General features: G+C 35.6%; 1 protein-coding gene across 1 annotated transcript in view; it reads left to right on the forward strand.

The window, feature by feature from the left end:
- The window catches only part of Lrp1b (LDL receptor related protein 1B), a 1,950,158-nt gene that overhangs the window by 1,493,389 nt on the left and 442,738 nt on the right, over positions 1–14,031 (forward strand). The window contains exon 36 of the mRNA XM_051166335.1: positions 13,433–13,567. Coding sequence (XP_051022292.1) covers positions 13,433–13,567 — 135 coding nt within the window. The remainder of the gene's footprint in view (positions 1–13,432; positions 13,568–14,031) is intronic.

Here is a 14,031-nt window from a genome sequence, read left to right on the forward strand (position 1 = left end):
TTTTCCCATTATTCCCCTCCCCTATGACTGTTCCTGAGGGGGAATACCTCCCCCTGTATATGCTCATAGGGTATCAAGTCTCTTCTTGGCAACCTGCTGTCCTTCCTCTGAGTGCCACCAGGTCTCCCCCTCCAGGGGACATGGTCAAATGTGAGGCACCAGAGTACATGAGAACGTCATATCCCACTCTCCACTCAACTGTGGAGAATGTTCAGATCATTGGCTAGATAAAACTCTTAATTAAAGATTTTTCCATTTAGAGTGAAAATACAAAACTTTCAGATATTTGCTGAGAAAACTATGCTTTATTTTTACAAGATATTCATGATATTTATGTGATTCAGGCATTGTAGATATTATAAAACAGCCACATGTTTAAGGAACCATATTTCTGCCACTTTTCCAACAGAAAAATAGAAGGTGTCAGGTTTGTGGAAAGGACTGATAGTTTCCTAGAGTGTCTGATAGGTGTTACATGCTCTCTCAGTTTGACATCTTTCTGTTGTGAAAACCTTCATGGGAGTACATTAACATGATTTCTCCTTGGAGTGGCCTTTGTTTTATTTCTAATCTGAAGAAGAGGGTGAGATAGATGTGTTCTCATGAGCTCCCGGCAAGTCAAAGGAGCTACATGCTATGTGAGAACTGACTTCGTGCACGGACAAACAGTAGAGCAATGGTGGAAACCATAATCAGTGGTGACTTCAGACAATGGGAAACATTATCTTCCTTCCCTCTGAGAGGAAATGTTTACAAATTTCACAAAGAACACAAAAGCCAGGCATGGTTATGTTTCCTATGTGATAAACTAATAACCTAGAAGGGAAGGTGCACTATTTGAGCTTTTATTTGCAGTGTACATTAATGAGATGGAGATATCTAAAACCTTGGGAGTCTGCAGACTTTACTTACTCACTGTCACGAAGTACTTAGTGATTTGTTGCTGTTAGATAATTGCCCATTAGTGTTGTTATTGATTTGCCTTTCTCAAGATGAAAGAAACAAATGGAATTTGTTAGTGGTTTATTATTGAATCTCTTTGGATAAGGAATATTAAGAACTTGAGTCTTTATTAAACCAATAAAGTGGTTAAATTGATGCTATTTAAGTTTGGAGGAACATGAAGTACAATTTCACTCTACCTGAGCCCAGGCATTGAGTGTCTCCTGGCCTGGTTGTAAACAGAAGTTTTGGTGTAGTCATCATATGGCCTCATCCTTATTTTAAAGTCATTGTATTTATTACACTTTCTTTTCATAATCTCAAGGTTTTCATGAACTGTTCTCTTTTAAAGCAGTTGATAGTCAAGTTTTCAAAATCAGAAAGAAAAAAAAATCCTCCTTTGCTCTGTAAAGTGATTCTCTTAGCTTCATGATGCTTACACCCGTCTCACTGTAATCTAAGACTGAGAGGCAAGCCAAGGACAGGTGAGAGTGTGCAGAAACATCAGTCCTCACCTCAGAGCACAAAGGTTCAGAGTGGCTTCATCCAAGAACTCAGAGGGGGCTTCTTCTTCTTCTTCTTCTTCTTCTTCTTCTTCTTCTTCTTCTTCTTCTTCTTCTTCTTCTTCTTCTTCTTCTTCTTCTTCTTCTTCTTCTTCATTTTCTTGAGACAGTGTCTCCATGTATAACAGTTCTGGCTGTCCTGGAAATTACTATCTAAAGTAGTACATAGTCCACATGTAATAGTTTGTCCTTGAACTCACAGAGATCTGCTTCCTGAGTGCTGGGACTAAAGCCATGTGGCCACCATGCCTGGCTCAGAGGGGGTCTTTTACTCACAACCCTTCAAAGAAATTAATCACAAAAGATAGCCATTTTCTGTCAACTCAGTTTCATTGTGAAATAGGTTCCATGTGGCAGTTATATTAATATCACTAAACTGAGTTTATTTCACAAACAAAACCAATAGATTTCACTTATCATATAGTCATTAATTTATTAAGAATTACTTACTCAAAATATCTATTTGATTAAGATCTTACTATCAAAATTTAATATAGTAGACACAGAGAGAGGAAAATTTTATTTATTCACTTTATATCCTGATTACAGTCCCCTTCCTCCAAGTCACTCCCTCTGTACACCCCTCTCCTCCTCCGAGAAGTCCCTCATGGGTACCACCATGGCACATTAAGCTGCTGCTGGACTAGGAACATGACAGAGGAAAGTTTAAAGAGTAGATAACATGAATATAAATCAAAGCTTTAACATTTTCTTGCATTGTCTTAGATTTTCTTGCTAATTTTAGCCATTTTCGATCTGGATTTGCTCAGCCCTACTTGCCTGAGGATGATCCTGCTTTCAGTAGGCTCATGCAAATTTCCCTGGCAATTCTAAGAGCTTCTAAACTATGCAAAAGCAGAGATTGGGCACTGAGTTGAGAGAAGATGTCTTTCATGAGAATGAGTTAAGAGAAAAAGGAGTGGATGGGAAGAAGATGTGGGAGGAAGAAAGAGCAGGAACCAGAGATATGGTGTTTCACCGAGGCTTCATAGGACAGAACCGCTGAGAAGCTGGTGGAGAGTGTTACAGACGTCATCATAGAATAAGGAACCAGAGTCTAATTTTTTACTTTTATGTTTTAATAAGCCTTTCTATCCCATTCTTCCATGAATCCAATTTGAATGTATATTTCATGATTGGGTGAATGGTCCTGTATATGTTTGTTTGATGGTGAAGTCTAAATCAAAGTCAAGAGTTTCAAGGTCAAAATGGGATCTAAAAATAGCACAAATATGAGGAACATAATAATTAGAGAATATAGAAGTGACAAGAGAAAGTTTTTTTATTCTATAACTATATAGAAAGGGTAATTTTGAAAGTGTAGGAAAGGGGGCTTGTATTAGAAATAACTGTCATATCTGTCAGTGTCATAAAATGAGAAACATACTGCAAACTGTTATCTTAGATAAGCCAGGAGAATTAATGAATTCTAGTGCCATAAGGCAGAATTCATAAATGTGGTAACAATTATATTTCTAGGCTTGTCTGTTAAGGTCACTGGTAAAGAATGACAAGACAAATTATTGAAAATGTTCACATTTCTGGACACAAAAGCTAAAAGTTACCTGGTACAAGGTCATCTGAAGGTGTTAGAAAATAATTAAAGCCTAAGTGAAAGTCTATGACTAGAGGACAGAAGACCAATGGATACTATATTTTCTGATCTCAACAATCAAATTATATAGAACTGGTCTGTGAAGCCTGAGCTTCAGATTTCTTGAGCTTATCTTGACACCGTTAGCAATGAACTGCTGAAACATGTAACAAGTCATCAAAAGTCCAAAAAGCTTTTAAAAATCCTTATAAATCTCTTCATAAAGAAATAGAGTACATTAACTGCCATGGATCATACATCTTGTAGAAATCTAATCTGAAATTTATCAAGAAACTGAACATACTTATTCACAACATTTTCCAAGTCTGCATGGTCTCTGGTTACTCACACAATGAACTTCATTGAACAGTCAAGAGAAAAATAAGAAACCCCAGATGGAAACAGATGAATTGAGTTTATGAACTCGGCTAAACCAAATGATGAATTTGAGGACTTATACATAGAGATGACCTTAAATAATTCTTTAAGCTTCATATCTAGCTCTTGTTTCTTAGAGAGATATACAAAATCTCTAAGAAATTATAGCCGAAACCTATTACTAATCAGTAAGACTATATTCAAACTTTGGAAAAATGTTTCTTTGTTAATAACTTGGAGAATGGGAGGGAGGGAAGAATGGGAGGATACAAGGGTTGGGATAAACATTGAGATGTAACAAGAATAAATTAATAAAAAAAAATAAAAAAAATAACTTGGAGAATTTGGTATTCTTAGATGCCAAACAGATTTTGAAATTCCATGAGCTCCTCTACCAAATTTGTATATTGGGAACTATGGGCAAGAATCCGCCCTCTTTGTTATACGTCATGAACAACCAGAATTATCTCCTAGACATGATTTCAGCAATTTTAACATTTATGTATATTTTATTCTGGAGAGGGTAGGCAAGAACAAATGCTACAGGTGCATGTGGAGGTCAGAGGACAATATGTGGGAGTCCATCTAACATATTGGGTCCTACAGTCAAACTTAAGTCACCAGGCTTGGTGGCAAATGCTTTCACTTGCTGAGCCATTATACCTGCCCTGGTATAGACTTTAATAGGGAGAGAGAGAGAGAGAGAGAGAGAGAGAGAGAGAGAGAGAGAGAGAGAGAGAGAGGGAGGGAGAAGTGGTTTGGTGGGGGAGATTTTTCTCAATTGATTCATGGTGTCAAGAAAACATGGGGATAATCTGTATATTAGAAGAAAGAATAGGATCAATGCCCCAATTACAAAGATAAACTCCTACTTTGCATAAAACTATAGAAAAATGGATCTAAAAAAAATGGAAGTAGGAACCAAGCAGGTGCCATTATCCAAATATCTACAAAGATAGATGTTAAACAATAATAACTTAGAAGATGTGAAGAATCATAATCCAGCAACATGGCTGATCTGGGAAGGTATCGTTTCCAAAGACTTCGGTCTGTGAGATCCAGCTGAAATACACATACACCCTTAGTATACACTTTTAATCCTGGACGGTGATATCTAAGTGAGGTGGCACAGAAAGTAACAAATCAGAGAAAGGTTTGACATAATGAGTCAGAGATAGAACATACCCAACTCTCATGAGAACAGACTGGAAAGAGAAGCTACTTTCTTGAGAGCAGCACAGAGAGAGAGAGAGAGAGAGAGAGAGAGAGAGAGAGAGAGAGAGAGAGAGAGAGAGAGAGAGAGAGAGAGAGGCATGGATTCATGGAGACAGGCAGCACAGTAGAGTTTGGGAGAATAATATGGTTTGGTGCAGTTCAGTGCAGTTGAGTTCATGAAGTTCAGCTAGTGGAGTTCAGAAACAATTTTTCTAAGCAGAACAGTCAGTGTGAAGCAGAGAGAAGGCAGTTCAAATCAGTCATATTGGAGAAAAAATTTTAAGCCTGATCACATAAGTTGTACCAAACATCCAGTGAACTTATACAGCAGTCAGTCTCAGAGGCTGAAAACATCCTTAGCCTAGGTTAGCAGATAGAGGCTGGAGCTAAAAACCTTCAAAATTTTGGCTTGCCAGAGATTAGATTACAAGGAGTCTAGGGAGCTTCCAGGTCTAGGCCTGTGGATACTTAGAAACGCTCTGGGCTCAGCCCAAGCCATGTACTTGTAAGGCATTGATATAGATCTCATCTTATCCCATCCTCTGAGGAAATACAAACATCAATTACAAGATGTAAAGAAAATCAGTTTATACCGATTAATAGATCAATTCATCACCAGGAAATCACAATTTTAAACATATATATATACAAATCTATACACTGGAAAAAGGATAGCATCTTCAACAAATGGTGCTGGTCTAACTGGATGTCTACATGTAGAAAATGCAAATAGATCTTTATTTATCACAGTGCATAAAACTCAAATCCAAGTGGATCAAAGACCTCAACATAAAACCAGATATACTAACTCTGTTAGAAGAAATAGTGGGGAGGAACCTTGAACTCATTGGCACAGGAGACAACTTCCTGAACAGAACATCAACAGCCCAGGCTCTAAGGCCAACTACTGCTACTCAGCTATTAAAAACAAGGAAATTTTGAAGTTTTCAGGCAAATGGATGGAACTATAAATGATCATCCTGAGCGACTTAACCCAGACCCAGAAAGATACACTTGGTATATACTCACTTATAATTGGATACTAGTCCAACATGGATATCCTCTGAAAGTCTTTACTAAGTGGAGGATTGGGACAGATGCTGGGACTTGCTATTGGGACTCCAAGTAAGAGTGGCATGGGAGAATGGGGGAATAGAAAGACCCAGAGGACCCAGGAACCCTACAAGAAGACCATCAGGGACGCAGGGGTGGGGGGCCTGTACAAACTGCTCTACCAAGGACAATGCACGCAGTAAATCTAATCCCATATTCAGATCCAGCCAATGGGCAGCTCATTCTGCACAGTTATGTGGAGAGCAGGTAATGACTCTGACATGAATACAGGTGCCCCTATTTGACCCTTTCCTCTTGGTGGGGAGGCCTGGTGGCACTAAGAGGAAGTGGATACAGGCTTTCTGGATGAGACCTGATAGGCTGTGATCATATGGTGGGGTAGGAGGTTTCCTTCTCTCACAGGTCTAGGGGAGGGGAATAGGGTGAAAGAGGGAGGGAGGGGGGAACAGGAAGATACAAGCGAGGTGATAACAATTTATAATAATAATATAATATAAAAAATAATAAAATTTAATAAATAAAAATAAAAACAAAAAACAAAAGCATCATATAGAATTATGATACAGTTTGGTGTCTGGGAAAAGCAGATACTAAATGTCTTATTCCTTTAAGACAGAATTTCATACTGAATGTAGAACTAGACTAGTGTCAAGCAAATTATTTAGCTCCACTGGCCAGGTTAATAGGGCTGTGACCTGCTTTATATGTGCGTACTGAGATGCAAACTCAAGTCCTCACAAGCAAACTTCTGAGTCGCCTCTATAGTCCCCACTTTATCTACCCCTATTCGTTATAGTGTTCAAAATTTTGTCTGGAGCAATAAGTGATGAAAATAAGAGAGAAACCAGTAGGATAAATCTTTATCTGTAGATGATATACAACACATAAAAAGACCCTAAGGACATCAGTAGAAAAGCCTTAATTCTGACAAACATTTTATTACCAAAACTAATATACATGAATCAAAAGTCTTCTCAATAATCATAACAAAAACACTGAGAAAGGACATAAGGATTAAGCCATTAATACTTTTCTCAAAAAAATCATCATACAATAAATAGAACCAAGAAATTCAAAGATTGTACAATGAAAATTTATAGACAATGAAGAAAGAAAATGAAGAAGAGACTAGAAGATGGAGAGACCTATCAAAGACATGAGGTACTCATAAGAAAAATGTCCATAGGAAGCACATTGCTACATAAAATTAAAACATACAATGCATATGTTCTTCAAATGTTATAGGATCACTTATTTTCATAAAGGCTTGGAAAATATTGGTGGACTCACCCATCATGCATATGAGTTTTCTACTAGCCAAGAACTCAGACACAGACACATTTAGATTTAGTATAGATGAAACAGGTTGTCAATTATCTTCCATGCATTGATGAGAGATAAAAGAAAAGCTGCTTCCTCAGGCACCAGATACAGAAGTAAAACGAAACAAAAAAACCAAACCAAACCAAACCAAACCAAACAAAACAAAACAAAAAAACAAACTTTGTAGACCATGCCAGTTTACTTTGTGATAGCCATAATATAATTTATGTGTTCTTAACTTATTCTTTCAAAGTGTTTTCTTGTGATATCCAGTTACCCTATCAAAATGTTAGCAGATTGGCAGATCTATGTCAATAATAAGAAGAGTGTGGATCATGGCTGTGACTGTTCCTACCTTCCTCCCTTTCTCCTCCTTTCTGCTTCCCCTTTTTTCTTTTATGTTTTACTTATATATTACATGTTTGAATATTCACCAAAAGGTTGGAATATCTGGACTGTCGATGCCCAGTTCTCCTGAAATTTTTTGAAAAGAAGTAAAAGCTGATCAGTGAGGTGAAAGCTGAAATAATGAGACTCTGTTTAACAATACTACATTTAAGATCATTGCTAAGATGAAACCCACTCTTTGCCACTTATTTGAAAACAAACACTATTGGCCCTGTTGCTAAAACTGTGGAATCAGTTCTTAGAAAGAAAAGAATCATTAAATGTGTTGACCATTTAGTATCTTAACAGGCACCTTTGTTTGATATAAAAGAGATGGTTGATTCAAAAGACAGTCTAGTTGCTATATTTTTACTTAGGAGAAAGTTGTTGAGATTACACAGGAATGCATAGAATTAGCCCCATTTCTTAAAAGTGTCTACCTGTGTCATTTCAAGAATGACTATTATGTTTATTCCAAGACATGCACAGGAATATCAATGGGAATCTTCACAATAGACTGAAATTGAATTAACTTGACTTTTCAAACTAGGTTCTTTAAAACCATATAAAAGTAAAATACAAGCAACAGAAAGGATAACTATAGTAGTTACTAGGAATGAGAGAAATGAACTCAGAGAGTCCTTTTTTTTAAAAAAAAATTATAATTTATTTAGATTACATACCAATAGTTATCTCCCCACTTGTATCTTCCCTTTCCTACCCTCCTTCCCTCATTTGCCCTATTCTCCTCCCCTAGACCTCTGACAGAAGGGGACCTCTTCCCCCACCATATGAACTTAGCCTATCAGGTCTCATGCAGATAGCCTGTTTCCTCTTCCCCTTTGTGCCCCCAATGTCTCCCCACCAAGGGGAAGTGATTAAATTGGAAATACAAGAGTCCATTTCAGATGTAGTCCCTACTCTCCCTACAAACATGGAGAATGAACTGTCCATTGCCTAGATCTGAACAGAGGGTCTAGATTTACCACATGCATTGTCCTTGGTTGTTGCAACATTTTGTGCATGCCCCACTGAGTCCAGATTCCCCAGCCTTGATGGTCTCCTTGTGGGACTCCTGAACCCTCTGGGTCCTTCCATTCCCCCATTCTTCCATATCATACTTACCTGGAGTCCAGCAGAGAATCCCAGCATCTGTCACGATTCCCCACTTAGTGGAGACGCTCAGAGGACATCTATGTTGTGCTAAAATCCACTTATAAGTGAGTATATACCATGTTTGTCTTTCTGGGTCTGGGTTAATAAGTCACTCAGGATGATAATTTCTAGTTCCATTCATTTTCCTGAAATTTTCAAGATTTCCATGTTTGTAATAGCTGAATAGTATTCCATTGTAAATGTACCAAAGTTTCATTATGCATTCTTCGGGTAAGGGACATCTAGATTGTTTCCATATTTTATTACATAAAAGAAAACAGCTTTAAATGTTCTGTCACAGTAGAGTGCAAATAGTGGCTGGCCAACAGAAAAGGGGAAAACTGCTGACACAAGCCCAAAACAAGTTAATGGTTTTTGGAAGCCACTTAATTGATACTTACATGGGTATTTTCTGTACTCAAACTCACATATATTTGTAAGATAAATGTATACTAATATTGTAAGTAAAAGTCATTAAGACAGAGTACAGTGAAATCAACAAGTTAGCTCAGAGAGGCCATCAATGACATGTTGCAAACAGAATTCAATACAGGTATCACCAGCTAGAGAAAAAGATACAAAAAATATATTGAATTTGTAGAAGATATCATTAGATAATATGCTGTTATGTCAATATGTAGGATCCATAATCAAATTAAACAAGCTGAAATTTAGTAAGATATATGTGAAGCTAGTTTAAAAAGAAATGTAGACTAAGAATCCTTTTAGAAGATTCTGGCAAAGTCATATATGCTATCCAATTTAGCTCCAGATAACTGACCTATTCAAAAGAAACAAAAATTATATTGCAATAAAAATAGTTATAATAACAGCTAAGCTCAAGCTTTATTTTGGACAGTGCATTGAAAAACATCTTAACATTAGAAGATCAGTCTTTTTATTTTAGTAACATAAATATGTGTTCATGTACTTATATTTATATAAGAGGGGAATGAGCACTATAGAGATGAAGTCTTTCATGAATTCTCCATAATGTTGACATAGAAATGATCAGAAAACAAAGGTGTCAGTTTCTTTCTTTTTACTATCCAACAAGTGAATTGGTTATTTTTGAAGGAAAGAAAAACACAGTGATTTCACATTGAATTGTATTTTTGTATATTTTCACATGTGTATTTATTTTATAGAAAGTTGTGTAACTTTTTGTTGGGAAATTTGATATTAATACATAGAAAATATGGTATTTAAAACAGGTCATAAATAAATGCTTGTTAATCAATCATAAGAAAATAGACATTTAAGGGTCAAAAGACTTTAAGAGACTTATGCTCCTTGGTTAGTCCTTAAGTTGTGATGCCTAACAAAATTTTTCTTCTGAATTAAAAAAAATTTTAATTTCTTTCATTGGTAATTATTACTATGACAATATGTAACTTTAATTCTGTCATTAATTAAAATTCGCTATAATTTTCTACCAATCTCTCTACTTGTTACTCATTGAGAATTCCTGTACTCATTGAGGAATATTCTGTAAATTTGTATCCATGAGATGTCATTGAAATTATTAGTATCTTCATTTATATATTTTATTTTCTATTAATTGTTTTATGTTTACCAAACCAAACTGTTTGAAGAAAAATTATTTATTTATTTATTTATTTGCTTTTGCTTCCTTTTTTCAAGATTGGATCTCTGTGTAGCCCTGAATGTCCTGGAATTCTGTAAACAGATGGGTCTCAAACTCAGAGATTGACTTGGATGCTCACATCCAAAGTCATACAAAATTTTTATTTTACATTTATTCCACAACATAAATTTCATGATTTTAGAGACAGTATTTGTTTTATTCAGATGTGTAATAAATATTAGCTTAGTTTGTCTGCCAATACCTGTTGAAAGAAAGTTAAATTAATGTTTAAGAACTACATAACCTGAGATTGGTTTGAAGACACGGCAATGGCAGTGTGTTCTTCACTTTCTGCTTTTTCTTTTATATATAATTTTGCATCCCCAGAATTTATAGTATTTGTCATGCTTCTTCTTTACAGAGAATGGACATCTTCATAGCTTGCAAAACACTTGAAGAGTAATAAACTGAGACTATTGCCATAGTTTTCTTCTTGAAGTTCCTGCTTAATGAATGTCCTTACAATTTACAGCTGTTCATCTTACATTCTTGTTTATTGCCAATCATTTCTCCTGTATTTATTAACACATTTATAAACTCCTTCATATCAGAAATATGTTTTCCTTGTGCTACATTCCTACCCTTTCTTATACAGTGTATTACATTCACTTTGGATTCACCAAGTATTCACTGTGAGGTTGGTACATTTACTGTGGGCTTGTCCTAGCTTCTAGAAACAAAGCAGGGAATAAAATACAGTTACAAACTTTAAAGAAATACATCACTGTAAGACAAGATAGACATAAACAAATCAATAACTGTGTTTTCATGTGAAGACATTATAACAAGTTTTATGGAAGGTACATGTCATAAAATGGCATGGATATCTACTTTTCAACACTTATGGACCAGAAAAGGATCAATAAATGTCTTTAATATGAATGGGTTCTATATAGGAGAACAACATCAGTAAGGGAGAAAAAAACATGGCAAGAAAATATTTTTATAGGACAGTCAAGAACGTTTATTAAGAAGGGGGTATTTGAGTTTGCAACAGATCTACAAGAAGAATATTCTAGGAAAGGAAAATTCTTGACTATAAAACCTGAAACTGAAGAGAAATTAATTTGCCTCCAGATTAGGAAACTCTATGTTACTAGAGATAATTGAAGAAGAGAGAGTAGAAAAAATATCAGAGTGGAGAGGTATGGATGTCTTGGGTGGGTCATGAAGTTAATGGCAAGGGCCCCTTTATACCACGCATAATGTAATGTGAGGAACTGTGAAGAAAAGGATGCAAGTAAAGTCTTACTTGCCTTTTAAATGTGAGCTCCTATATGGAAAAAGCCTTCTTCAAGCAATAGTTTGAGAGCCAAAGTAGAAGCCAGTCTGTATTGCTGGAGACTCCAGGGACTTTGGCTCTCAGTGTAGAAGGGAATGGAATATTAATGAATGGGAGTTATGCTTTTATAGAAAAACAAAAAGAACAATGCTTTATTGGAATTGGATTACATATGAGTATATTTGAGCAAGTAACTGGATATAATACATGAGAGAAAGTGATCAAAGAAAACTCTAAGATGTGAGGAGATGGTCATCATCACCATAGAAGGTGTTCTGAAGAAGACTGTAAGACAGTCTTGAGTGTATCTTGTCTTAGTTAAATACAATACAAAAACAAAGTAGAAAGATTGGTAATGTCTACTTGATCTTTCACAGAGCTTAATACTTGAGGCAAAACATTGAACTCATTATAAATCACTTAATATTCATAGACAGTAAAATAATTTTTGTCAAGACTTCTTACCAACTCCTTGTTTCAGTGGTGAAAATGTCTAAACTGACAGGCAGATCAGAGGAGACTGTTTTCCTAATAGCTATGTGTATATATTGCCTTCTGCTTGTTTTCAAAGCATGGTACCTCTGACACAACTCTTTTTAAAAGCAGTGTTGTTTGATAGGACTTCCCACTCTAGTGCTATATTTCATTTTAGATAGAATACTAAGACCAACTAACAAATGGTTTGTTATGTTAATTGCATTGTCTATATTTCTGTAGTATGTCAGTGTGCCAAAAATAAGTTATATTGTTCTTCAAGGATTGGTTCTTCATGGGTCCACATTGGCTACAGCACAAAACCTTACTTTGTGGCAAACTTACTATTTAATTATTTGTTCCCATTGTCTTTCTAGAAGCTGTGTAGAATATCATTGGTTAATAATTGCTACCTTTCATTCATAGGCATATTTATGTAATGTATTTCATTTGTAGACTGTAGGCACATTTTTCCTTCAAACATTTAAAAAGGTCACTTGTTTAAGTAGTTGATGATAGCATGAAACAATTATTCAAATATTCTAAAATCTGTTTTTCTAACAAGAATTTGAGAAATAACATAAGAGAATTATTTATATTTGAGATGCCGTATAGCACTCAGAAGGAAAATTGGTGATGAGATGGTTTCAGTAGTTACATATATTGGATGGTCTTATTCTTAAAATGCCCTTGAAACAATTGAAAAAAACTTTCCATGTCTTTCTGTTGTCTTTATACTTTGAAGCTTTCTTGAGTTGACTATTCTTAGTAGTATTCAGAACCAAGAAGAAAAGAGCAAAAATAGAAGAAAATGACACGGTTTGTTATAAATATCAATATTTCATGGGAATAAAGACTTATTGAGTGTAGTGGCTGGTTTTGTGTGTGAACTTGACACAAGCTAGAGTCATCAGTGAGGAAAAAGCCTCAGTTGAGGAAATGCCTCCATGAGATCCAGCTCTAAGGCATTTTCTCAGTTAGTGATCAATTAGTGGAGAGCCCTGTCCCTGGTGGGTGGTGCCATCCCTGGACTGATGGTGCTTGGTTTTATAAGAAGGTAGGCTAATCAAGCCAGGGGAAACAAGCCAGGAGCTGCAGACCCCGTGACCTCTCCACCACCTCCTGCATCCAGGTTCCAGCCCTGCTTAAGTTTCTGTCCTTACTTCCTCCAATGATGGATTATGATTTGGAAGTTTAAGCCAAATATATATATATATATATATATATATATATATATATATATATATATATATATATATATATAATCCTAAAGAATGTTTAGAATCTACTGTATTCTGTCCAAGATAATTCCTCAATGCTGATTCTCATGTCATCTTAATATGTGTATCGAGGCACTTAATAGTGTGTGTGCATATGTTTTTTGTGTTTATCAATAGAAAATGACACCATCTATTGGACAGATATGGGCCTTAATAAAATCAGCAGAGCTAAAAGAGACCAGACTTGGAAAGAAGACATCATTACCAATGGTTTGGGGAGAGTGGAAGGAATAGCTATTGACTGGATTGCTGGTAAAAAAAATCTATGACTGAATGTTGTTTTTATTCCACAGTTAACTCTTTTTCTAAGGGGTTCGTCCTTCTTTTAAAAATCTCTGGTTCTTGTTTTGAACATTTTAAAAGTTCCTTCTAGCCAAGGGGGTAAATAATCTCTTTTGCATTTGGCTCAACTTTTTCTATTGCCTTTGGATAAGTGTTTGTATGTGGATGTAGAATGTGTATTGTTAGCTCTGCTCAATTCTCCAGAGAGTTACATGGTAAACAAAGTCAGTATAAACTTAAAATGCATACTTAGAACAGTTGGGAGAAGTCTCATCTTATTATAAATGTGTTAGCATATAACTACGTAGTTTACACCAGCAAAATATAAGATTGGCACTGGAAGTCTCTATGAATTAGTTTAATTAAAGCTGTTCATCAAAACACAAGAATATCAAGTAAACAAGCTCTTAGTTATGTGAAGACTCAGAAACTTA

Source organism: Acomys russatus, chromosome 24, assembly GCF_903995435.1.
Source record: "Acomys russatus chromosome 24, mAcoRus1.1, whole genome shotgun sequence".
Lineage (NCBI taxonomy): Eukaryota > Metazoa > Chordata > Mammalia > Rodentia > Muridae > Acomys > Acomys russatus.